General features: G+C 43.0%; 2 protein-coding genes across 7 annotated transcripts in view; one reads left to right on the top strand and one right to left on the bottom strand.

Moving 5' to 3' along the window:
• The window catches only part of CCDC92 (coiled-coil domain containing 92), a 68160-nt gene extending 64347 nt beyond the window's left edge, over positions 1–3813 (top strand). For all 6 annotated transcript variants that reach the window (XM_068654348.1, XM_068654350.1, XM_068654351.1 and 3 more), the window contains one exon: positions 903–3813. In XM_068654348.1, coding sequence (XP_068510449.1) covers positions 903–1678 — 776 coding nt within the window. In that variant the 3' untranslated portion in view covers positions 1679–3813. The remainder of the gene's footprint in view (positions 1–902) is intronic.
• A 113-nt stretch (positions 3814–3926) lies between these two features.
• DNAH10 (dynein axonemal heavy chain 10) overlaps positions 3927–26819 on the bottom strand; it is a 63712-nt gene continuing 40819 nt past the window's right edge. Inside the window, exons 58-78 of the mRNA XM_068654360.1 lie at positions 26617–26753; positions 25474–25691; positions 24869–25090; positions 16522–16669; positions 15727–16006; positions 15111–15340; positions 13800–14073; positions 13289–13393; positions 12620–12774; positions 11742–11896; positions 11323–11506; positions 10503–10703; positions 9098–9307; positions 8596–8691; positions 7758–7929; positions 7129–7260; positions 6412–6623; positions 6158–6325; positions 5723–5903; positions 4525–4670; positions 3927–4262 (exon numbers count right to left, since the gene is read on the bottom strand). Coding sequence (XP_068510461.1) covers positions 4116–4262; positions 4525–4670; positions 5723–5903; positions 6158–6325; positions 6412–6623; positions 7129–7260; positions 7758–7929; positions 8596–8691; positions 9098–9307; positions 10503–10703; positions 11323–11506; positions 11742–11896; positions 12620–12774; positions 13289–13393; positions 13800–14073; positions 15111–15340; positions 15727–16006; positions 16522–16669; positions 24869–25090; positions 25474–25691; positions 26617–26753 — 3773 coding nt within the window. The 3' untranslated portion in view covers positions 3927–4115. The remainder of the gene's footprint in view (positions 4263–4524; positions 4671–5722; positions 5904–6157; positions 6326–6411; positions 6624–7128; positions 7261–7757; positions 7930–8595; positions 8692–9097; positions 9308–10502; positions 10704–11322; positions 11507–11741; positions 11897–12619; positions 12775–13288; positions 13394–13799; positions 14074–15110; positions 15341–15726; positions 16007–16521; positions 16670–24868; positions 25091–25473; positions 25692–26616; positions 26754–26819) is intronic.

Genomic DNA, 26819 nt, shown 5'->3' with positions numbered 1-26819 from the left:
AGGTGAAGCAGAGGAATGAGAGACTCCCTGGGTGTAACCTCCCGGATCAGGGACAGTGTAGGACTGGATGTGTGTCGCGAATAAGAGACAACACAGGCAAATCTAGCAAGGCAACTGAGCTGCTTTGCATGGGCTTAGCATTAGTTTTTGATATTGCAGTGTATGTCAGGTACTTATAACAGGATTTTTAGAGTAGGTGGTCTGTTAGTAATGCCGATGTGTTGGTGCTGTGACAGATATGGACATTGTCCACTGTGGAGGGGACAATGTCTAACAATATATAGTTGAAAGTTCTGTGACTAGAGTGCTTGTTATTGGAGAATTTGGGGCTGAAGGTCCCTGCTGAACAGTTGGAAAGCTGTCCAGCTGTAAAAACTAAAGAGTGACAAAATCACCCCACATGCCCCATGTGTGCTGTGAGGGCACAGGTGCGGAGATGGGGTCAGCCTGTAGGGCATGCCCACAGTGCAAGATCCCCTGGTGTACAGGGTGGCGTGTTCTTGTGAAAAGGAGGCAGCCAGGCTCAGACACCTCATCCTGGTAGAGGCTTCTACAACTGTGAAGAGGAACGTCTCTGCCTACAGTCACAGGCTTCCGCCATCCATGGGGGACCAAAGCTAATGCCTGGGCATGTCTTCATGGTTTCTGTAATCCCCATTTACCTCAATGCGTGAAGCATCTTTACTTGGTGTCAACTGCTTTCTTCTAAACTGTGGTGAGTGGCAGTAGCTCTTCATCTCTTCTGTAAGAGCCATCCCAGTGCTTCTGAAGATAGTGATTCTTACAGCATTTGCACAAGTTAGCCTTTGGGGTCTTATGGGTTTGAATTGTCAAAAGGAACCCTGCTCCACTGTTTTACTTAATGATAGTCATTAACTTGAATGATTTTCCTATTCTTCTAGAAAATGGTAGTTCAAGAAGTGATGAACTCAAAAGAAAGTGTGAAGATCTTGAAGCTCAACTGAAAAGCAAAGAGGCTGAAAACAATGAATTATTGAAAGAACTGGAACAAAAGAATGCAATGATAATGGTGCTGGAAAACACTATTAAAGAAAGAGAAAAGAAGTATTTGGAAGAGCTAAAAATGAAAAGCCATAAGCTCAATATGCTGTCAAGTGAACTGGAGCAGAGAGCAAGCACTATTGCTTATTTAACTTCTCAACTGCACGCTACTAAGAAGAAGCTGCTGAGTTCCAGTGGGACTTCAGAGGGGACCCCTTCTGGCAGTCCAGTGTTGTCCAACTATAAGCCAGCCCCTCCCAAAGACAAACTGCCGGAGACTCCACGACGCAGAATGAAGAAGAGCCTGTCAACACCACTCAACCCTGAGTTTGAAGAGGCCTACAGAATAGGATCGGATAGCCGGAAGCTGCTGCTAAGAGAGCCTGTGGATGCCATGCCTGATCCCACTCCGTTTTTGTTGGCCAGAGAAACGGCAGAGGTCCACCTTATCAAGGAGAGGCCGTTGGTTATTCCACCAATTGCTTCAGATCGAGCATCCGGTGAATCACACAGTCCGGCCCGAGAGAAGCCACACAAGGCACACATTGGGGTGGCGCATCGCATCCACCACGTCGCGCCATCCCAGCCTCAGCCGGAGGTTGAAACGCTGGCAGTGGATCAGGTCAACGGAAGCAAAGTGGTCAGAAAGCACTCAGGGACAGACAGAACTGTTTAAGTAAAATCACTTGCTCTATTCTGTTGCTGTTTATGCACTGTGATCCTATAGGATAAATAGCACCTGCAGTAAAGTTTCTTTTGATGCCCCATGCATGCCAAACTTCTTCCAGATACATCATTAATAGATTATTCTCCTCTAATGAACCCTAATAGGACTGTGTTCATATGGCAAGGCATATAACTACTAAATGCTGTGGCCAAATCAGGGGTACCTGACCGCTTGCTTCTGAGCACTGCTCCATTTATGGTAACTACACATGTGGACAAAGGCACAGGCTGCAGGCTGTGTTATTATTGTTAACGAAAACAAACTTAGCTCTAACCCTGCAGCAATAGGTAATGGCTGTTAGCATTTAAAATAGCAACAGGTCTTTTGTCTCCACTGTGTATGTAGCAATTCGTACACAAACATTAACTTCCATGACAAAGCCTTTTCTCATGGTAGCATTGAAAATAATGCAGCTGCAGCTATACTTTAAAAGGCACTAAGGACTTTTTACCTTCATAGGCTTTTGGTTGCAAATTGTGTTCATAGTTTCTCTGGCTCAAAAATCCTGAGAGTCCCAGCAAGTATTACTTATTAGTCCTAAATACTTTGGTTTGTGGCTTTAAGTTTAAAAAAAAAAAAAGGGAAGGAGAGTCTAAAGCACTCCTTTCAATGGTTAATGATTCTTACAGAAAGAGTAAGAACACTTCTTTAATTTTTATTTTTTAAATTGAATGGCTTCATTGCACGTTTTACACTAGTCTGTACACTGCACTTGTGGCACCTTCCATACTGGCTCAGAGCTCCTTTTTCAGGGAGCAAATGTAACTGACTATCCAATATGGGAATGGTTCCTTATGCTCTAACCTGCACTTTTTCTTTTTATAAAGGGATTATTTTTGTTTCCTGAAAGCCGTAGACTTGTTCTGGGTATCATCAGACAGCATGGGCTTCTAAGCTATTATATAGCTTATATATATATATATATATATATATATATATATATATATATCTTATATATATAAGCTATTAGAAGCCCATACTGTCCCTTTAAAATGTGTGCATTTAGTTTGAAATGTAATTGACTTAACCAATTCATACGAGAGGAGAACCTGGCATCGTCAAGTTTTATCTCAGCCAATTGGGACACACTTGCCTTGTACTTGTCCTGGTTCCCTTACTCCTGCCTAGTTAGCAACAGGTAGCCCCAACATCTCTTGTTAGACTACTTGATTTTTTATGTTTGTTCTTTTTTCTAGGAAAGAAAGGCATACTGAGAGCAGTGTGAGTATGTAATTTTGGACGGGAGCACAAATCTGACAGTTTTTTTCCTAAATTCTGATCAGCACCTCCAGCTCACCTCTGCTTCACTCTTGTCTGCAGCCTCTGAGTAGGACAAGCAAGAAAAAATGGCTCCCAAATGCTGCTAAGCTTATGATGTGCCTTCAAAAACTTGGAACACGTAACCTTTGTGAAACCTGGTGAAGGATTCCTGCCTGCCCTCTTTCCTTCCTCTTTGCCAGCTGTAGTCTTAACCCCCTTAAGCTTTTTCTGCAGCTGTGTGTTGGTGTATGTTTCCTTCGGGAGCCTTGGATAACAACTATTTGTCAGCTTCCCTTTAAAAAAAAAAAAGGCACTGGCAGGATGAAGACAGCTGTTCTTCCTAATTGTGGTAATGCTAAATTTCCTGTGTAACATGATAACTTACAGCAGGGTTGTTGCCAGTCAGAGAGGATTTGAATGTCCGCTAGCCCTAAGGCCTCCCGTGTCGTCTGCCTGTGCACCTTCACAATTCAGTCACTTGCTAGTTTAAAGCCCAAGAAACACTCGTCAGTGTTGTGCCTTGTCAGTTGTGTGGTAGGATTTGTTTCATGAATTGTGGGGAGGGACAGGGAGAAGGCTGTGTTCCTGAAAAATGATTGGTTAAAGACAGCTTGTTATTCCAGGGTTTACCACGTCTAAGTGTATTGCATTACCCAGCAGTGGTTTCGGTTTTGGGTTTTTTTGGTTGTTGTTGCCATATTATGATGGCTATCTATTGTATGAGTGAACTACCCTGCCACTTGTTCAAGGCCGATGGAAGGCATCGCTTCTAAACACAGCAGAAGCGATGCTTTGGGCAATTAAAAATGTTTCTTACAACCATACAGGCAAACCTTAGTCTTTGTGTGTGTGTGTGACAAACTTACTACATCTTTCCTATATCTGTACACAGCAACTCAGAGTGTTTCTAAAACAAAATGCAAATGATGAAAAACGCTTCCTTTTCAAATGTGTTTATTGAGACTACTAGCTTAGTTGTAACATACTATTTAAGGTCAAGTACACCTAGGTGAACACTACCCCACCCAGGGTAGTGAATCTTTGCCTCTTTGTTGTTTTTGTTTTTTCCTTCCCTCCCTGAAGCAGTGAGTTCTTTGAGAAAAATCTAGTGCCTAACTTCAAGCTATCAATCTGCATTCAAAGTGAGACAAACACCTTGAAGCACCCAATGGGAAATGTGCCTTGTGGTGTAAAGATCAGCTTCAAAAACAAGGCCAACGCCCATCGCGTTCCTTCTCATGGAGGTGGTGTACACCGGTGTCCGGAGGGTATTCTAGAAGAGTGTCGAAGAAAAGGAAGACACTGAATAGTTCTCAAAGTGCATGAAAGTGGAAACAAGAGGAGCCTCTATGAGAGATGGTTGACTTCAGAAATTCACTCATTCTGTTTCTGTAAGAAGTTTCACACTGCATACTCTAAAATGCTAGTGGTAGTTCTGGTTGTGCTAAGAGGGAAATGACCAGCAGCTACTGAGATTTAAAAATAGGAAGAAGGTGATAAACAAATGTACCTCAGTGTCCCCAGAGGAAAAGTACCTGGAGTTTGAGCCTGTGCGCTTCAATGGGGATTATCTTCAGAATGGGTAACTCCACCACCAGCACTCCGGGCTTGCTTTTTGTAAGGCAGCTGTTCTCTATGTCCCAGTCTGCTCCCTCCAGAAACAGGCCAGAAACAAAGCAACCTGTAAAGGCAGAAATATGACATCTTGTGTAAGTCAGGCCACTAAAAAACACTGTTTAAGGCAACGTTATTCCTGCAGTGGCTCTCCTTGGCATTAATACAGTGATGACAAAACTTATCCTTTCAAACTGCATCTACACAGAGGTATATTTACCTGTGGTGTCTGTTTGTATAACACAGCTGTGAGCTGTGGGTTTAAAAAAAACATTTTTAAATTAAAATTGGCTCAGCTGCATTATATGTGATAAACAGGAATAAATACCAATTTCCTACCAGTTTTCTTCCCCACAGTGGATACCACCCTTGGTATTTGCTCAAGTAATAGCCAAGTTATGAGAGAACTTGTTCACTCTGAAGGTTAGCTCATGCTGACAAAAGGTGTGGGTTTGGACAGAGTTGTTCTAATACCAAGCATTTTTGTTGAAATGTTGGTAAATACAGAATAATCTAGGCTTGATGTGACCTTTTTTTTCGTTGCTAACTGATAGCTATATTTGGCAAATGTATTTCTTCTCCATTTCCAGTCAGGTATGATATTCAAAAAGAGTTGCTTACCTGGCCCTCTAGCCAGAGGTTGTTGCATTTAGTGATTAGAACACTGTCATTTCTAAGAGATATATATACACAATACGTAATACAACAGTTATATTTACTTTTTTTTTTTTGCTTAAATACATTATTTGCAGTGTAAATGCATGTTTACTTAGTCTTAGCAAGTTTATAACGCTTTTCCCATTAAGAAAATACATAAAGAGATATAAGAGAGAGACAAGGAGAGACTGGAAGTTGAAGAAATATACAGGTGTGTGTGAAAGAAGCTGAAAAAAGATCATCATTTGTGTATACACTTGCTCAGCAGCAAAGCAGGAACCTGAATCAAGCTGATTTCCAGCTTGTAATCATGCAGACTGTTAAAACCATAACCACGCACATTGTCTGCAGAGGTATGATCTAAATAATTCCATTCAGTAGGCCAAGCAATTTCTCTCCCTCACCCCTCTGGCCCCAATTAACTGCTTTTTTTTCCCCTCAAATGATCATAAAACCACTTACCTTGTATAGACCCTTCAGTGATGTCTTCTGCAGTCCTGTATTTAGTCACCTCAGTGTAGAGGGTGGAGTGATCCAAGGGCCACCTGTTCTTCCTGCAGGTGGCCTGAACAAGAGCTGTCAGGTACGATTCTGGAATGTGCAGGCCTGAGAGCCACATCACCTTTGGTTCACACTCATTAACCTGCAATCAGTCCGAGAAGACAACCTGCAGCACTTGTTCTCTTCTCCTACCACCTCACTCAACTCAGAGACCAACCAGTTTAACTCCACTGTTGTACAATGAATCGGTCTTGTTTTAGGTAGTAATTGACATTAGTTCAAGTAATTTATTTAAAGCAGCGTGGTTTCAATGACTTCTGCACCCTAGCACTAACTTGCACAGCGTATCATGCAGGTTAACAAAAAAGAGAACTTTATCTAGAGTGTCTTACTCACCCAGCTGGTGTACTGGTTATACCTAGCTCTAAAGAAAATGATCCAATTTCCAAGTGTTTTTAGGGTGTCAGGGGCCAGCCGCCGCCAGATTCCAGGAATCTGTCCATTAAAGAGAGCCCGAGCCACGTCGTCCAGTTCACTGCTCATTCCAACTTCCCCAGACAAGGCCTGGAAAGACAGTGAGAGTCCTGAGTGCCTGAATGGGCGCAGTTAAAACCCAACTGATTTCACCCAGTAGCTGTGCTCTTACGTACCCGCTGTAGTTCAGCCAGTGACTTTGCCATGCGAATGATCAGCTTATTAAAACGTTCCAGTTCCTGCAACAGCACCACAGTTGTAGGGGATATGTCTAGTCCAAAACCTTTTCGTATCTGGGCAAGATCAAATACTTGTGGTATCTTGCTTTCTATATCCTTAGCAACATGTGCAATATATTCATCTCGACTAATTCCTGTACCAGATTCACCTGAAATAAAAATGGGTTAGTGAGACTAAATCAGAATAAACTATCCCTTCTGTTATTCTCTAAGACCATTTTGAGGGCTGACTCACCTTTTGGCACCGAATTCTTTGCCCAGTCCCTGTGGCACTGACATTTGCACTAGAAGACTTCCCACATGCCTCAAACTGTGCCTCTGGGCACATGCTGAACAATTTCCATGCTGGCAGGACTAAGCAGTTCAGCTGCTTTGCTTGCCTCCCAGTCCCTGCTGTTTTGCCACCTCTGTTCCACGAGGCCACTACACATTGTGCTGGCAGGCAAACACTAACCTGTGTAGCCACAGAAACCTCTGCGTGCCAGCCTGTGGCAACGTGCAGGGTGCAGGCAGCACTACTGGCTGCAGCGTCCATGCCAGGCCCCAGACCCCATGAAGCGGGCAGGGGCACGGTTGGCATTGCAATCTCTTAGCACAGAGCTCACCACCTTAGTTCCTATTCATGGAAACAGTCCAAAGCGATGGTGAATGTACCTGTCTGAGGCTGCAGCTCAAGGAGATGAGACCATAGATCACGAACTGCCTCTGTGTAATACCCAATCTCAGCGTTTGCATGAAGCCCAAACACCTCTGGTGTATTAGCAAGTGGCAGAGATTCTATCGCTTCTGCAATACAAAAACATGTTTCATAAATACACCATATATTAAGCCACAGCTACCAGACCGAAAGAATGCTGTAAGAGAATTCCGTGAGTGCTTTTTGTTATTGTTATGATTGAAAAAAATGAAATGCTATAGCTGATTTTGAAATACTGAAAGGACTGAATAAACATTTTAGAGCATGAAATACAGAGACAGCCACACTCTCCCCACTATGGAAAGGTACCACATTTCAAACATGCTGTTTATCTGGGGAGGGCTTTGTTGGAGTTTTTAAGAACTGTGAAGAGCTGGCTGGTAAGCTCACATGTTAAGAGGGCCTGCTCATATGAGGCAAAAGCATTATCAGCTGTGGATTATAACTTTGCAACATGTACAAATACTACGCCTGAAGTTACTTCCGATTTCTCATGTCCAACACTGGCCATGGGAAGAGCAGGAATACTGTAAGTAGCCTTATTTATTTCTAATGCTAACTTAAGTCCAGGAAAAGCATTGCTTACCAACAAAGTCATCTTTTACAGTCCCTCGTGGAATCTTATAATCAACCTTATCATCTTTATAAAAATGAAAGGTTTGGAATGTGTCAAATATGAAATCACCAAGGTACTCATCCATATAGACAGTCAGAATGCGACGATCGAAGCTATCAATTGCACGTCCACCATACATGACCTAGAAATAATAATACTAATACACCACTGGCTTTTGGGGCAGCAAATACAGTTTAAAAAATAAAATCACTGAAAGGTCCAAAGGACTTGCTGCTGCAGTGACTGGATGATTAATGCTGTTTCCCTTCATGGCTTCTCTAGCTCCCTCTCAAGGGGAACACATGAAGTGTTTGACTCAGTCCGGTAACTGCTCCGGCCCACTTCTAATAGCCAGTCTTGGTGATCAATGTGTAACAGGAACTCCCTTAGGTAATATCTCAGTTGTGATTAAATGCTGCAAAATAACATCTTGTAAGATGTCCTTGACTTTGAACTGGCCAGCTGCTACACAGCGCATACCACATACAGCACTGCAAGAGCTCTAGAAATACCCTTTCGTACAGCTCACATCAGCAGTACTCCACTGTACTACTAATACTGTAACACTGTGCTGTTCAGTACCTTTCATCACAGGATCCCAAGGGCTCTTTCACTCCAAATTAAGCCCCATAACTCCCCTGTTGTGCAGTTAAACACAATGGCCCTGTTTCATTCAGGCAGTGAGACAACCACCCAGGAGAGATTCTCAACCAGCTTTAGTTTATGATGCAGCTCATACAGAAAGGAAGCTTCATTTGTCAGGGTTCTTTAGCCACCCATGTTGCTTAGTGACATTGTAGGCACTCACCTCACCAATAAGATACTTGAGACTGCTCCACGGGATTTTATCATCATTTTGCTGGAAAGCTTTCGTCAAGTATGTGTTAAGAATTTCCATGCAGACCTAAAAAAGTTTTTTAAATGTGTGAGATAAGATTCATAAATCATCTATACAAGTCCATAGATTTTACTTCACGTAGTTCTTGTTTGAAAGCTAACAATAGTTTCTTCCTCAAAGAATTAGAAAGTTAAATGTACATCTTGTTAAGAAAGGAAGCCCGCAAGGGAGGCAATATAATAATGAAGGACTGGGAATCTGAGCTTTAGTGGCCGAAATTGATGTTATAGAAGATGGTGAGTCTACACGAGTCCACAGCAGCAGAAGAAAAAAAAAAAAAAAAAAAAAAAAAAAAAAAGGAAAAGGGAGAGGCAAAATGTTACTGTGAAAAAGGATTAAATCTGGATATATCGTTTTCAAAAATAATTTGAGCAAGTCAAAAATATAAGAGCTATTGTCACTATTTTCTTACCTGGAAATCGGATTCATTAAAGTCATATGGAACGTTCCACCCAATCTTCCCAAACTTCCTTCTCTCCTGAACCACAGCATGGAAAAATGCCAAGACATAGACTAAGGATTTAAAGGAGGGATGTGGGCATTGCTCTAAGGCTTCTTGGGGAATTTTGAAGTAGGTGGCTTGCATATTTGGCTTCAGACCATTAGGTGGTTCTGTTACAACCTATGAAAATAATCAGGGAAGCCATCAATTACTGAATTGCCTTAGGAAAATAAACAGCAAATGTATCACATTCTCTAAGTAAGTTACACAATGCAAACGTGAAAAAAAAAAAAAAAAAAACTATCAGCTTCCTGAATTCATATCAATATGGGATTTTTTCTTATATAAAGACGTGAAACTGACCTTTTAAGTACATCAAGGTAAAAATACATATGTAAAGAGAAACTTAGTATTATTTTAGAAATAGCCATGTTACTAGCCATGTTACTGGAAAGACATCAATATTTTATCATACTCGAAGGTCAAATATACTGAAATATTATCAGTACTTTACACATTTTGCTGTGTCCTACATATCATGATAGTAAAATGGCTTAACAGTCTCTAACATGTCTTTACCGGTGATCAAATGAAGGCAGAGCCAGCTTCCTGGCAACATTTTCAAAGTACTATAAAACCTTTGATCTTACTGCGCATGGCTAGACCTACAAAGTGCGTATCTGCAGTCATAAATCAAAGATATGTTCATGCTCACTTCTCCCCCACTGCAGAATTAGGCACTGCTGGAGATGAATACTCTAGAGCTGTCATTGATACACTAGAGCACATATTGGGTGGATCTGTTATACCACTGCCTTCAGATCTGTGAAATACAGTTATTATGTTTACAGGAGTGGTTCACCACAACAGAAATAAAGCAGCCACAGAAAAGAACATTAGGACAGCATCATGGCTTGCGCCTTCAAAATAATCAGCTCAGCTTGCTTGTGAACTAGCAGCTGGAAACCATTATCCTATTACAGCGTCTGCTCCGCTGGTACTATTGCCAGGCTAGGCACAGACCTCAGTTCTGTACTTCAGCATCTGGGACTGACAGGATTATTTCTGACTTGATATACTTGTGGCAGCATTTCAGTCTGAAGAGCATTTGTTACATCTCCAGGTTTACTCACAAACCTTTACTCTGAAATAACTGCTTCAGGAAAAAATATGCTGAACAGCTTTTACCCAAAAGAAAAAAAAATCACCAGAAGATAAACAGGATGATGAAGAATGTATTTGGCTTATGAAGACAAAAAGCCATACAGCCCAAGTCAACATCCTACATTCAGGTCATGCTCCTCCCAAAGCCCCTCCGTTTTTCTGAACACGCAGGCCATGTCTTCCTGACTGGGGTTTCCCCACTGCACAGTACCTTTAATGACTTCTGCAATATTCCAATTGGGAAGCCCTCGGTAGGGTCGGTAGTCAGCCAGAGGCGAAAGTCTGGGTGAGGTTTTGTAATTTTCTCCAGGGCCTTTTCCAGAGTGACAAGCCACCTCACCAGAAGGTGACAGTTCTGCAACATCAACCACTCTCCACTAACTGCCACGTTCTCCAGCATCTGCAGAGCAATCTTGAGAGAAAGAAAGGACCGTCTGTTAGTAACTCTCCCTTTATCCTGCAAGCAAACCAGCTCTAATGGGTTAGTGCAACAGATTTCTTCCTGCTAGCAGGTGATCAGAGCCTAGGAAGTAGTGTCTAAACAAAGCTAATTGGAACTCTCCCACTGACCAAAAACACAGCAAATTCAGTCAGCTGCTAAGCTGTGACCACAACCAAAAATGAAAGCTACAAGAAAGAAAGAGCAGCAGGATCCTGTTTTTGGTAACGAACACTGTTTTCCAATCAGCTCATGTCCTTACACAAAGACAGGGTCACCGATTAACCTTTGAAAGGCTGCAGAGCAATGTCTTTTCAGCTCAACTATTTTCTAACATGAAAACCTAATTCTGAATGTAGCCTAACCAAACCCATAAAATCAGCCTAACAGCCAAATGCTCTCGCTCACATTACAGGAAAGCATTATTCCCAGGCTGGCATATTGTACACTATGTCTGAAGCACAAAGAAACTCCATTTTAAATAGAGCAGGCCTTTGGAAAGGAAATTTCGCCAGGCCCGTGACAATAACAGGATGCCATTCTCACACTAACTCACTGCCCACAGAATGTCTCAACCGCCCACTGAACCTACCTTTTCCTGGCCTTGTCCCATGGCTAGAAATTTCAGTCTGTCCCCTCCGAAGCCTGTCCTCTCAGCCAGTTTCATGAGGTCACTAATGGGATCAGAGCCAGGACTTAAGATAAAAACAACTGGTGAGTGGGGACTGCTCTGCTCAAAGATAGCTTCAAAGCTGATCACAGGGGGCTGCACATACCTGGTAGGAAAAGAAGCACCATAAGCTGCTCTACAAAAAAGTAGCCATCATGTGTAAAAGATGACTCTTACACAGACATCAACATCCATAGCAGACTACATAGAAATGGAACAGAGACAAAACATGCTCTACTGTTTAGACAAAGTATATAAACCAGTTACATAACTGAGTACAACTCCAGTTCTGTGTGAAATACCTTAACAGTAGTATTCTAATTTAAAACAAGTTGACTTACTTCTCACTCATTGTCAGAGTAACATAGTTTGTTACTGCCCGATATACCCGATCCACTCGGAAACATCGCAAAAGTAGGAGCTTCTGAAAGCTTGAGAGATTGTTTTGGTACTGCATGGGGAATGGCATCTGCTCCAGAGCATCTGTGTCATACCACTGGCAAGAAAAGGTAGGAGACAATGCAGACGGATCAAATGGATCTATCAATGAAATTACTAGGAAAAGCAGAGCAAAGCTATTTGATTGAGGAAGGGCTAAAATACTCAAGGAGAACAAAGAAGAAATTCAACCAGCTGAAAAAAAAATACTGATTTTACAGCATAAAGCATTCAAGTCCAAAAACACATCTGTACTTTAATTATGTGACAAGTAATTCTCTTAAGATATAGAAAACAGCAACAAACAGTATTAGCAGATTGCTTACAGAAAGATTCTTATAAAGCAAGAAGACATGGAATGAAACTGAAGGCAGAACAAAGGAAAGCCTTTGCTTGTAACTAGCCTATAAAACTCATTGCCACAAGAAGATCAAAGTACAATTTAGCTGTACAGAAACAACAGCGAAATATTGACTGTTGAAATCCAACAACAAAAATTCCACTGACTCGAATGGGGCAAAGAACTCATCTAAGGCATTTGACTGGAAAATACGTACAATATATCAGAGACAATTCTGGGGGGGTTGTCATTTAAATAAGAGCCCTAATTCTTCTGGAAATAAGCCAATCACTGAGTCCAAGAAGAAAAGGAAGGCCTTGTCAGAAAAAGCCAGCGGTGACATGCCTCCTACAGAGTCCTATGGCACATTGCATCATACTTGAACATTTAATTCCAGAAGAAAAACAAGGAGAGAGAACAGGATTGCAGAAAAGCACGTACATTTTTCCATACATCTGGATTTTTTTCCACATCATCTGGAAGAGATTCAAATTGCTCAGGAAATAGTTCAGACAAGCGAATTAGGTCTTCCCAGCCTTGATCTGGAAGCCAAGCGAATGGTTTCTTTCGTGTACTCTTCTCCAGGGAAATATTGCCTAGTCACATTCAGAAACCAGAGTGACTGTCCATGGCATAAATTCTCCAATACATGACCACACATACAGTCCCACTGCACAGAGGAACCATTTGGTAATTTGTCTCTGGAAGCACTATAAGATTAAACTGGTTTGCTAAAGTAAATATGCCATTTCACAAGTGCTTGCAAAAGCCGAAGTTGTATCTTCTCAACCATTTCTAAAATTATTTATAAAAAGTTAGAAAGTAACAAGACACTATTTGCTCAGGTAACATTCTAATTGTCCATGGCTAATACAAGATTTGTCAACAACTGTAAGTGAAAACAGATTAGCCTCTTCACTGTTTAACAAATTCTAAAACAACAACAACAAAAAAGTAAAAATCCAAAATTTGTGTAAACCAACATATTTCAGCTGACTTCAGGTTCTAGCTCTCACAGCAAATCATATCTAGACAAAAATCTATCTTTGAAAGATCTAGTTATCACCACATATAGCTATACATTTCTATATATATATATATTCATGTTACCTTTTAAAAAGAAGTCAAGTTCTTCTTGTGGAACATTGTCTTCAGCTTGCTCTATCTTGATAGTCATATTAAATGAGAATAATAACTTGTGCTTCTCAAACAAGCCTACATTAAAATGAGAATATTTTCAAAAATATGGTGCTAAAACGTGGAACGGGAGCAACCTTTAAATCTACATTCTGCATCTGGTCACGCCACAAAGATCTGGGTGACCAAAGGCTTTGGGTTAGGCTTACAGAAGTATGGACCAGCTACATGTTTGGAATCAAAATGGCATCTGTGAGAAATATCCAGGAATGCAAAATCCATAACAGCAATTTGCCATTTGTAAATCCATAATTAAAGCATTAGTTTCTTCAAACAGGAATAGAAGTAGTAAGAATAAACCAGGAACAATGCTGAGATCTGAACAGTAGTGAATGTGTTTGGTAATTTGCCTCTAATGTAAACCAACTGAAAGCATGGTTTTACCAAGCATTTGAACAACACAGTATCACTAAATTGCACTAACCTGTGCAGCCATAGTTATAGGTGTTCAAAGTCAATGCATCCATGATGTTTTCTAACCTCTTCAGAAGAATGGGACTGGGCATGGATTTCCGAAGAGAGAATCCAAAAACATCTAAGAAGGAGACCAGGGAGTACTGATACATGATGTTGACAACTGACATTTCAGACAAAACGGAGAATAAAATGGCTCCCCTCCTGGCAGCTGGTCTGTAGCCATCTCGAAGTCGATCAATATCCACCGCCGTTGTCGCAGCCAGATCAAGTTTTTCGATCACCTAGCCATACATAGATATTATGCACAAGTAGTTAACACACGGGTCCATAGTATATATAACATGTCACAATAAGCAAAGCTATTCTGTGGCTAAGCCATGTTGAAACAATAATGGCGAACATTTAGGACCTAAAAATATTGCATGTAATGGCATGCATTAAAACCATATGAACATCAGGAGGCAAGATACTGAAGACTAGTAACGTCCATATATTAACTTACTTTTAAAAAGACTATATTTATGTAAAAATGCAAGTCATCTTTAAACACTGTACCAAAATTTCTCTTAGAAGGCAAACAGGACTTTGTGAAGAAATAAGAGCCAGTTATCTTGCATGCCCCCTTATAGTCTGAGCAGTAAAAAAGACACTGCTGAGGCAAAGTCCCCATCCAACTGCAGACATCTGAACTATGTGAAAAGAATCATTCCCTACCAGTGCCTCTCTGTTGACTATATTCAGAATCTGGGCAAGTAACCCTAAAGAAGAAGTATGAACTGTAAAAATCAAAGGTTAGAATAAACATCCCACCTTGTATTTTTATGGAAAGTAAAGACACAGAATCATGGAAATAGTGTGGGACAAACCCTCTGAGGATGTTTAGTCCAACTTTCAGCACAGTACTGGACTATCACTACCACTAGATCAGGTCAGCTGTGGTTTTGCCCACAAGGGCAAACCTCCAAGGACAGAGATTCGATATCCTCTCTGAATAACAAATATCTTAATTTTTCATTTCAGATCTGATACAATCCAAGATGGAGATTCTTTCAGCTCTGAAACAAATACATCACAAACCCTTTGACTTAGAACTGTAAAGAACCATTGGTCCTTATAAGGACTTTCCTGAAGGTAGGATTTGTTTCTTGGATGAAAAAGCATACTGCCCAATACTGAAAGATGCAACAAACTTGTAAGATTTCTTCATTGCTTTCAACCTAGTTCCTAGCTTCAAGGACGAAAGAAGATGAAGCACAATGAAAATGAAAGAAGTTCTATAAGCAAATATCCTTCTCCCAAAAAAAAACAGAGTTGGTACCTCAGTAGCTTTGCATTTCGTCTCTTCCAGGGTTTGCACCAAGTCTAAGTTGTCCAACATGTTTCCTGTGGAAGATGTCAGCTCCCGAAGGAGAGAGTCTTCCAGATCTTTCAACAAGTTTCTGTTGTCACTTGTCTCCTGGATGAGATGTTCTCTCTGTTCTTCCAATTCCTTTCTTTCAAAACCCGTAATGACACTGAGCAACTGATCCTCTAGACCTTTTAGTGTAACTACAGATAGAACGCAGCACACAGTTTTTTGTTTGTTTTGTTTTGTTTTAAATAAGGACAGCCTTTAGACAGTTAATTTCATCTTAATCATCTCATAAAACTACAGCAATACAACTGAGTGACCTGGTTAGTAATTGTATATATTGATTCTACCAATGCATCCTAACCTGGCAGGTCTACGAACAGATCTTTCAAATTAATGATCTTTCAGATCATTTCAAATTAAGAGAGAGAAGTGAGAATAATTTTATATTAAGTCAGATGATAAGTATAAGGGAGACTATGAAGTTTCAGAGTTTTGTTGTCATTTCAGAAAACCACACATGCCCTAAACTTGCACTACAGCATAATCACTACTTTGTTACTAAACACAAACTATTGCTTACCTGTATAATTGATAACCATAGCTTTGCCAAACACAGAGGGAGTATACTTTGGGTTTGCTAATTTGGTATTCAGGTACAACCTAAAATTACTGTCATAGTCAACCTCTTTGTCGCCCAGGATAATGAATGTTCGCCCCTGTGCAACTTTGATATTCTTCTCTAAGACGTTGTCTATCATAGGATCAATGTATTCATCAACACCATGCAGCAAGAAAGGATTTCCATACTTTATGGCAAGTTCTAGTTGTTTAAGGAAATCTGGGTCATTAAAGGAAGCCATCTGCAAGAGAATAATGGGAAGATATGCAAACAGGACTGATTCAATTTTCTGAACATCGTTATTTTTACAATAGCTGCTAGCACTAATGAAGATTGCTCTATGTTGCTCTTTGCCTTTACTCTTATAAATGATATAAACTACACTGGTACAGAACAGTAAAAATGCTCTTTTTTCTGATCAGTTGAGAGTGACTTCCATTTGAAGAATTATTCCAACTATGCCTCTGACTGTGTTACTGTCATACAGAACTCCATCCTGGAGCTGAGACAGAACACAAGCAACACCAGCATTTTGGTTATATTATTTTTCTTGTACTGAGGCTGTCCAAGATCCTGAAAAAATAATCATCCCCAAGGACTTGAAGGTCATGTGAACAGTGATACTTGCTATCCATTTTAGAGACACAATAGTCACCACATTTGTTTTTATATAACTGCATAATTGTTCCCCATTCAAGGTAACAAGTATTGATGCAGCTTTTAAAACAAGTAAAGAGGTTAAAAATTTATCTTTACCCTCAGGTTATTTTTTTCTTCCTTCTTCTTAATCCAGTTTAATGCCTGTTGTTGTGGGTCAATACAGAGTGGAAAGCGGCTTGCATATGTTGTCAGGATGCCATTCTGGACGGAGAGCTCATCTGGAGGCAATCCTTGGGAAACCCACCTGGGAAGGCAATGGATCAAAGACTAAGCTGGAATGAAAACTTGAGTGGAGAGCAGGACATTTCAGTAGTCAGTAAAATTATGCAATCCATTGAGCATAGTATTAGAAACACAAGCAAACATATAATGTATGGGATTGCAAGAGTGTCGTGGTTTAACCCGGCCGGCAGCTAAACACCACGCAGCCGTTCGCTCACCCTCCCCCCTCCCTCTCTGGGACGGGGGAGAGAAATGGAAAGTGAAGCCCGTGAGTTGAGATAAAGACAGTTTAATAAGACAGGAAAATAATAATAACAAAATAATAATAACAATAATAACAATAATAATAATATGGTGATAATAGGGAAAATAATAATAATATGTACAAACAAGTGATGCACAATGCAATTGCTCACCACTCGCTGACCGATGCCCAGCCTAACCCCGAGCAGTCCGGCCCCCTCCCCCCGGCTAGCCACCCCTATATATTGTTTAGCATGACGTCAGATGGTATGGAATACCCCTTTGGCTAGTTTGGGTCACCTGTCCTGGGTCTGTCCCCTCCCAGCTCTTACTGCACCCCCAGCCTGCCCGCTGGCAGGACAGAGCAAAAGGCTGAGATGTCCTTGGCTTAGTATAAGCACTGCTCTGCAACAATTAAAGCATCGGGGTGTTATCAGCACTCTTCTCATCCCAAGCCAAAACACAGCATTCCACCAGCTACTAGGAAGAAAATTAATTCTGTGCTAACTGAAACCAGGACATCTATCCACCCCTTATTCCATACCATTTATGTCATGCTCAGGTTACACTTTTTTCCATACATTCTAATTAGTCACCTATAGTAATCATGGTAGTGATAACATACAGTATAATATACTATTTAACCTGGTACAATTCAGTTCATGGGCTATTCTCACCCAGTATTAAATCTCCTTGAGGTACACACCGGACCTCTCCGTTCTTTTGCATCACCCACCAAGTGTATCCAGGTCCCTGAGCGAAAACAATTCCACGAATAGGTTTGCCTTTTCCTGAGGCAGGAGTAGCCCAGACTGTTTTACCCAGCATATTTTTTACATGCACTACAGGAACTTTATCCCCATCTACAGTACGTAACAGGTTTGATTGGGCAGGTCCAGCTCGGTTGGTAGATCCCCTAGTATTGACTAACCAGGTGGCCTTTGCCAAATGCGTATCCCAGTTTTTGAACGTCCCAGCGCCCATTGCTTTCAAGGTAGTCTTTAACAGGCCATTGTATCGTTCAACTTTCCCGGAGGCTGGTGCATGATAGGGGATGTGATACACCCATTCAATACCATGTTCTTTGGCCCAAGTGTCTATAAGGTTGTTTCGGAAGTGAGTCCCATTGTCTGATTCTATTCTTTCTGGGGTGCCATGTCGCCATAGGACTTGCTTTTCAAGGCCCAGGATGGTGTTCCGGGCGGTGGCATGAGGCACAGGATATGTTTCCAGCCATCCGGTGGTTGCTTCCACCATTGTAAGTACGTGGCGCTTGCCATTGCGAGTTTGAGGGAGTGTGATGTAATCAATCTGCCAGGCCTCTCCATATTTATATTTCAGCCATCGTCCTCCATACCAAAGAGGCTTTGACCGTTTGGCTTGCTTGATTGCAGCACATGTTTCACAGTCATGAATAACCTGTGCTATAGCGTCCATGGTCAGGTCCACCCCTCGATCACGAGCCCATCTGTATGTTGCATCTCTACCTTGATGGCCTGAAGTGTCATGGGCCCATCGGGCTATAAATAATTCACCTTTATGCTGCCAATCTAGGTCCACCTGAGCTACTTCAATCTTAGCAGCCTGATCCACCTGCTGGTTGTTTTGATGTTCTTCAGTAGCCCGATTCTTGGGCACATGAGCATCTACGTGGCGTACTTTCACAGCCAGGTTCTCTACCCGAGCAGCAATATCTTGCCACAATGCAGCAGCCCAGATGGGTTTGCCCCTACGCTGCCAGTTGTTTTGCTTCCATTGCTGTAACCATCCCCACAGGGCATTTGCTACCATCCATGAATCGGTGTAGAGATAGAGAACTGGCCATTTTTCTCGTTCAGCAATGTCTAAAGCCAGCTGAATGGCTTTCACTTCTGCAAACTGACTCGATTCACCTTCTCCCTCAGCAGCTTCTGCAACTCGTCGCGTAGGACTCCATACAGCAGCCTTCCATCTCCGATGCTTCCCCACAATACGACAGGACCCATCAGTGAACAGGGCATATTTCTTTTCATTCTCTGGCAACTGGTTGTACAGTGGGGCTTCTTCAGCACGACCCACCTCCTCCTCTGATGATATCCCAAAGTATTTGCCTTCTGGCCAGTCCATGATCACTTCCAATATTCCTGGGCGACTGGGGTTTCCTATTCGAGCCCGCTGAGTAATCAGTGCAACCCACTTGCTCCATGTAGCATCAGTTGCATGATGCGTAGAGGGGACCCTTCCCTTGAACATCCAGCCTAGTACCGGCAATCGGGGTGCTAGGAGGAGCTGCGCTTCAGTACCGACCACCTCCGAAGCAGATCGAACTCCTTCATATGCTGCCAATATCTCCTTTTCAGTTGGAGTATAGCGGGCCTCAGATCCTCTGTATCCCCGACTCCAAAACCCCAGGGGCCGACCTCGAGTTTCCCCAGGTTCTTTCTGCCAGAGGCTCCAGGTGGGGCCGTTCTCCCCGGCTGCAGTGTAGAGCACATTCTTTACATCTGGTCCTGTTCGAACTGGCCCAAGGGCTACTGCATGGACTATTTCCTGCTTGATTTGTTCAAAGGCTTGTCGTTGTTCAGGGCCCCATTCAAACTCATTCTTCTTACGGGTTACTTGGTAGAGCGGGTTTACAATCAGACTGTAATTTGGGATGTGCATTCTCCAAAACCCCACAACACCTAGGAAAGTCTGTGTTTCTTTTTTGTTAGTTGGTGGAGACATAGCTGTTATTTTGTTGATCACATCCATTGGGATTTGACGACGTCCATCTTGCCATTTTATTCCTAAAAACTGGATCTCTCGTGCAGGTCCTTTGACTTTATTCTGTTTTATGGCAAAACCGGCTTTCAGAAGGATTTGGACTATTTTCTTCCCTTTCTCGAAAACTTCCTCTGCTGTGTCACCCCACACAATAATGTCATCGATGTACTGCAGGTGTTCAGGAGCTTCCCCCTGCTCTAGCGCAGACTGGATCAGCCCATGGCAAATGGTAGGGCTGTGTTTCCACCCCTGGGGCAGCCTATTCCAAGTATATTGGACTCCCCTCCAAGTGAAGGCAAATTGTGGCCTGCACTCTGCTGCTAGAGGGATGGAGAAAAATGCATTAGCGATATCAATTGTGGCGTACCACTTGGCTGCCCTCGATTCAAGTTCATACTGAAGTTCCAGCATGTCCGGCACTGCAGCACTCAGTGGTGGCGTGACTTCGTTCAGGCCACGATAGTCCACTGTTAGTCTCCACTCGCCATTAGACTTTCGCACTGGCCATATGGGGCTATTGAAAGGTGAATGGGTCTTGCTGATCACTCCTTGGCTCTCCAATTGACGAATTAGCTTATGGATGGGAATCAGGGAGTCTCGGTTAGTGCGATATTGCCGCCGGTGCACAGTTGTGGTAGCAATTGGCACTTGCTGTTCTTCGACCCTCAGCAACCCCACAACAGAGGGGTCCTCTGAGAGACCAGGCAAGGTAGATAATTGTTTAATGCCCTCTGTCTCTAAGGCAGCTATACCAAAAGCCCACCGGAACCCTTTTGGGTCCTTGCAATATCCTCTTCTAAGATAGTCTATGCCAAGGATACATGGAGCATCCGGGCCAGTCACAATGCGGTGCTTTTCCCACTCATTCCCAGTCAGACTTACTTCAGCCTCCAATACAGTCAACTGCTGAGATCCTCCTGTCACTCCACAAATATAGATGGGCTCTGGTCCTTTATAGCTCGATGGCATTATAGTACATTGTGCACCGGTGTCTACTAAAGCCTTATACTTCTGTGCGCGTGATGTGCCAGGCCATCGAATCCACACAGTCCAATAAACTCGATTGTCCCTTTCCTCCCCCTGGCTGGAGGCAGGGCCCCCCTAATCCTGGTCAGAATCTTCTTCGTTTCTGTGTTTGAAGGATTGTCTGCTGGAAGTTGGAGCAGCAAACTTTTCGGAGAATCCTTTTTTCCTGATTGTTTTCTTTTGCAACTCACGTACCCGTGCCTCTAGGGTCGCGGTAGATTTTCCATCCCATTTCCTCATGTCCTCTCCATGGTCTCGTAAGTAAAACCACAGGGTGGCACGGGGTGAGTACCCACTATATCGTCTTCCTTGTGTGGGTGAACGCCTACCCCTGATAGCTGAGACACTGCTTTGTACAGGTGCGGAGGAGAATAATCTCTCTTCAAGTTGGTGAAACTTTTCAGAAAGTTTCTCCCAGGTGTTCTCTTTCGGTCGTTGGACACTGGTTGGTTCAGGTTGGGGGGAAGATAGATTCTCTTTAAGTTGGTGGACCTCTTCAGACAGTTTCTCCACAGCTGAGACGCAGGCCTGTAAGGAAGAGGAGAGACTTTCTTCGTACTGCCGGAGTTGTTTAGCCGCTTCATCCACTGTGGGTTCCTCATCCTCTTTCCAGGCCATTACTGCCAATGAGCTGGCATATGATGATGGTGCACTCCGTACAAACTTCCGCCACATGGGTCGTGTACACTTGACTTCATCTGGATCTTTGGATGTTTGTGTCTGGTCTGGATCCTCATAAATCACTTCCCGTACGGCTAATTCCCTCAGGTACTGGATTCCCTTCTCCATAGTGGTCCACTTGCCTGGTACACATAAAATATCTTCCTTGAAGGGATACCTTTCCCTCACAGCTGAGAGGAGACGCCTCCAGAGGCTGGTGGGTCGTGCTCCATCTGCAATTGCTTTGTCAATGCCGGCGTCTCGAGCAAGGGATCCCAGCCGCTTGGCTTCCCTGCCGTCTAATTCCACACAATTGGCTCCAGAGTCCCAGCACCGGAGCAGCCAGGTGACAAGCTGCTCACCTATACAGCGACCAAAATCTTTTCGCACATCTCGTAGCTCGCGCTCGTTTAGGCTTCGGGTAGTTACTGTTGCTCTTTCGGCATCCTCATCTTCCTCCTCCTGAATCCTTGATGGCCCAGCGTCGTCATCATCTTCGTCATCTCTATACTTAGTTTTGGCAGAAGCCTTACCTGGATTGGCAGAAGACTCTCTGCGTTCTAAACGACTTGAATTTCTGTACCATATTTTCACCTTCTCTACAGGGGCAGCTTGCACTGCTACTGCTCGTTTCTCTGACTTTGTTACAGGGTCTGCCACAGGGGTTGGAATGCCCTCTGCAGGGGCAGCTTGCACTGCTACAGCTCGTTTCTCTGACCCCGTTACAGGGATTGGAATACCCTCTGCAGGGTCAACTTGCACTGCTACAGCTCGTTTCTCTGACCCCGTTACAGGGGTTGGAATACCCTCTGCAGGGTCAACTTGCACTGCTACAGCTCGTTTCTCTGACACGGCCACAGGAGCTGCTGCAGGAGCTGGAGCAGTTGCAGGAACCGGAGCTGTAGCGGCTACAGGAGCTGGAGCTGGAGCTGGAGCAGTTGCAGGAGCTGGGACTGGAGCAGCAGTAGGAGCTGGAGCTGGAGCGGCTTCAGGAGCTGGAGCTGGAGCAGCTTCAGGAGCTGGAGCTGGAGCAGTTGCAGGATCTGGGACTGGAGTAGCGGCCGGAGCTGGAACTGGAGCGGCTGCAGGAACTGGGACTGGAGCGGCTGCAGGAACTGGGACTGGAGCGGCTGCAGGAACTGGGACTGGAGCGGCTGCAGGAGCTGGGACTGGAGCGGCTGCAGGAGCTGGAACTGGAGCAGCTGCAGGAGCTGGGACTGGAGCGGCTGCAGGAGCTGGGACTGGAGCGGCTGCAGGAGCTGGGACTGGAGCGGCTGCAGGAGCTGGGACTGGAGCGGCTGCAGGAACCGGATCTGGAGCGGCTGCAGGAACCGGATCTGGAGTGGCTGCAGGAACCGGATCTGGAGCAGCTGCCGAGTCCACCGTAGGGGTCACAGTGGCCGTTGGATCTGTCACAGGGCTTGGAGTGGCCGCAGGGTCTGTCACTAAGTTGATAGCAGTATCAATGGCAGCTCGATAGGCATGAGCCAGGCCCCAGCACGTTACAATGATTTGTGTTACTTTGGAACTGCCAGAATCATGACACCTTTTTTTCAAGCATTCTGCCAGTTTTTGAGGATTTTGCCATTGTTCAGGGGTGAATTTCCAACACACTGGGGGTGCCAACTGCTCTAGATGCCTGCCCATATCCGCCCATACTCCCTGCCACCCACAACTATCCTGCCTCCGGGCAGATATCCGGATGAGCTTCCCAAGTAGTTGTTTAACCATAAGCAGAATCTGAAGTGCATTCATGAGGCAGAACAACAAGACTATGGTACTCTGAGTATTCCAGAAATATTCAATATCTTGGAGAGCTATTGTGACAAGCTCAGGGGATAAGAGAGTGGTGAAGGAGGAAGGCAGAGTGACCCAGGAGGATACAGGGGGGGTGAAGGAGAAAGGGAGAGTAAGCAAGTAAGGAAAAATATCCTCCCCTTTCCCCTCCACAGATTGACTCCCTAATGAAAAAAAACAATAGGTATAATTGCTAATAGTTTCCAAGATACAGTTTCCAAAGTACAGAGTCGACGATGTTACTGAATACAAATAACAAGTTAGAGTCATGACCACGTATTTCATCGTCTCATAAGCCATTGCTACAACACACAGCACCATAATGATCTGAAACCAGGGCCCGGAGAGGATAAACAACACGACAGAGAGCAAATACGGAAAATAATGTACTATAATACTCAATTTGGAAAACAGGCGCAGCAGAGTTGAGATTAAAGCAATCAGCATTATGACAAGTGACTATTAAGCAGGTCTAATCCTTACACCAATTTTAGTTTAACACACTCTGGTCAGATCTGCCGTTATCTCAACCTTTCGGGCCCCACGTTGGGCGCCAAAAAGACTGTCGTGGTTTAACCCGGCCGGCAGCTAAACACCACGCAGCCGTTCGCTCACCCTCCCCCCTCCCTCTCTGGGACGGGGGAGAGAAATGGAAAGTGAAGCCCGTGAGTTGAGATAAAGACAGTTTAATAAGACAGGAAAATAATAATAACAAAATAATAATAACAATAATAACAATAATAATAATATGGTGATAATAGGGAAAATAATAATAATATGTACAAACAAGTGATGCACAATGCAATTGCTCACCACTCGCTGACCGATGCCCAGCCTAACCCCGAGCAGTCCGGCCCCCTCCCCCCGGCTAGCCACCCCTATATATTGTTTAGCATGACGTCAGATGGTATGGAATACCCCTTTGGCTAGTTTGGGTCACCTGTCCTGGGTCTGTCCCCTCCCAGCTCTTACTGCACCCCCAGCCTGCCCGCTGGCAGGACAGAGCAAAAGGCTGAGATGTCCTTGGCTTAGTATAAGCACTGCTCTGCAACAATTAAAGCATCGGGGTGTTATCAGCACTCTTCTCATCCCAAGCCAAAACACAGCATTCCACCAGCTACTAGGAAGAAAATTAATTCTGTGCTAACTGAAACCAGGACAAAGAGCAATATAATGTATGGGATTGCAAGAGCAGCGTCAAAACTCGGACCGAGTCATTTGTAACTACACCACTCAAAACACCAACTGTTGTATTTGCTGAGGAATCTTGCAGCAGTTGAAACATGGGTTACCTGGGCATGCGTTTATTTCCAAATTCACTGAAGTCAATGAAAAGACTCCTGTTAGGCCTTGAGTTGAACACATATTATAGGTAACTCACAAAAAATATATATATAAAAAGGCATTATATGCGTGCAGGTTCACTGAATGTCCTTGGAATATAAAGAACAACGGTCTGTTATAGCAAACAGCCTCTGCTAACCAGGAAAAAAAAATGTCTCCTTCCTTGCCATCTTTGAGGCATGAAAGTAAAATGCTCTCTTCCCTAGAATGGCTGTGCACTTGCTAACCAGGAAAAAAAAATGTCTCCTTCCTTGCCATCTTTGAGGCATGAAAGTAAAATGCTCTCTTCCCTAGAATGGCTGTGCACTTCCATCCACAATGCCAATTCTATGCTACAGACTCAGATCCAGACTCCCACTTTATGATTTCACATACAGTAGTCATTGGACTTCTTTACTGGACATACCTGCTAACCTCCACTTCATTAGTCAGAAGGCTTTCTAGCCTAAACGGTTGACTGAGAGGGATCTCTCGTGAGAGGACATCTTCTTGCCACATTTGATAAATCATTTCATTACGAAACTCCCAGTTGAATGCTCCTTCGTAGCTCAGAAAGGCAGCACAGAGCAGACAGTCCCCAAGCAAATTCAACTTTCGTGTTTTGTAGTCCTCTAATTCTTTTGTCCACCTGAAAGAAAAATAAGGGAATCCTGGGTGAGTTTGTAACAGGGGGATGGGAATTATGTACATTAACTGGTGCTAATTTAGCTGCAAATTGAAACAGACCCTGAAACTTACAGTCAGAAGTTCTCTCATTATTATCTCTCATCAGACACTGAGTTGGTCTGAACCTTCTCCCTTTTAATCTTAATTCACCTTTCTCATCTGCATTAAAATTGTTGTTAGCATTTTTCAAGGTCTCATAAATATTAGTTAGAATGAATATTAGCTCTTCACAAAAAAAAAAATCATGGGAAGAGGCATTCCCAAAAATGTCTCAGTTTGATATATTTTATTCCTGGCACATGGCCATCTAATGTCAAGAGCGATCCTCTTTGAATCTAGATTTACCTCTCGTTCTCAGATCTCAAGCCAGAGATGAGTTTGTCAGCAGCTTCTAATCTCCGCTGCATAATCTCTGCTTCTTCTTGTAACTGTTGTTTTTCTTTTATTGCCTCTTGATATTTGTCCCCCAAAGCTTTAAGTTCTTCCTGAATTGTAGCTAGCTCTGCCTTTATCTTTTCCAGTTCCCGCTTACTTAAGTAATAATTCCGTTCTAGCCTCGCCACCTACATTAAGAAGGAAATATAAGAGTATCAGAGGAAAGAAAGGCTTTTGAGAGAAATCTTAAATTCTTGGATTTCTTTTGGCTATCTCATTTATTTTAAAGCATCCTGGTAATAAACAGTGTAAGCTAAAATAACTGGCACAGTTTTTCACCCACCTCCCCCCAACCTAAATATATACATTATGGTCTGAAACTGTAGTTACAAAGCAGCTAAGTCTCCTAAACCAGATCTTTCAACACACAAGTTATATTAAGCATGTACATGTAAGCAGTCCTACCAATACCTGGCAGGTCTGCAAGACTATTATCCTGTACAAAAAGGGAGGTTTGTCCACTCAGTAACAATGACCTCAAAAATTGTGAGGCCCATCATCTAGTGAATATAGTTTATCAGTGGTTAGATGCATGTAAAGAGCTTTTCTTGAAGAAATTTTCTCTACATCATCTTCTGGACATTAGATTTCCTTTGGTAACACAGCTAAGTTTCCAGTCTTTATTAAAAAAAAAAATAATAATAAATAAAAAAAAAAATTAAGAGAAAGGTCTGTGCTCAAGGGGCATGGATATTGTGTACTACTGAGCTCTACTCTTGTCCAAATGCCATTCATTTTGAAGTATGCTTTTAGTAGAAAGTTAAAAAACTGTGCTTTTCTAACCATGTTAGATTACCAAATGCCACCTGACCAAATTCCTCCACCTCCTTCATGCAATGGAGTGGATGGGAACCCCTACCACAGCATCACAGCACAACAAACACAGCAGTTTATCACTGAATATCACATTTCTCACCCCTACTGCAATATTTATAAACACCTCTTGTTAAGCACTTCAGAGTTCTTAAACGGGCCTTGTCTGTGAAATTGATGTGTTATTTTTCTAATAACAATCATGTTTTGTCCTCCTCACAGTTTGAATCCATACACTACCTTCTCTCTCTTTGGCTTGACTTCTCTAATGACATCACAGTAGCTCATCACTGCTTCAACAAACTTTAACATTCCCAGGCCTGCTCTGCTAACAAGTTCCATTTCAGTGGCAGTAGTATTAAGATTCTTTAACAGAGCTAAATGGGCAAAAACAAAAATATTGAAAGTGAGTTAATTATAGTGCAGAAATCCTCAAAGAAATA

This window comes from Anas acuta, chromosome 17 (genome assembly GCF_963932015.1).
Source record: "Anas acuta chromosome 17, bAnaAcu1.1, whole genome shotgun sequence".
In the NCBI taxonomy this organism is placed as follows: domain Eukaryota; kingdom Metazoa; phylum Chordata; class Aves; order Anseriformes; family Anatidae; genus Anas; species Anas acuta.
The sequence above is the reverse complement of the archived record's forward strand: the minus strand, read 5'-3'. Positions and strand labels throughout refer to the sequence as shown.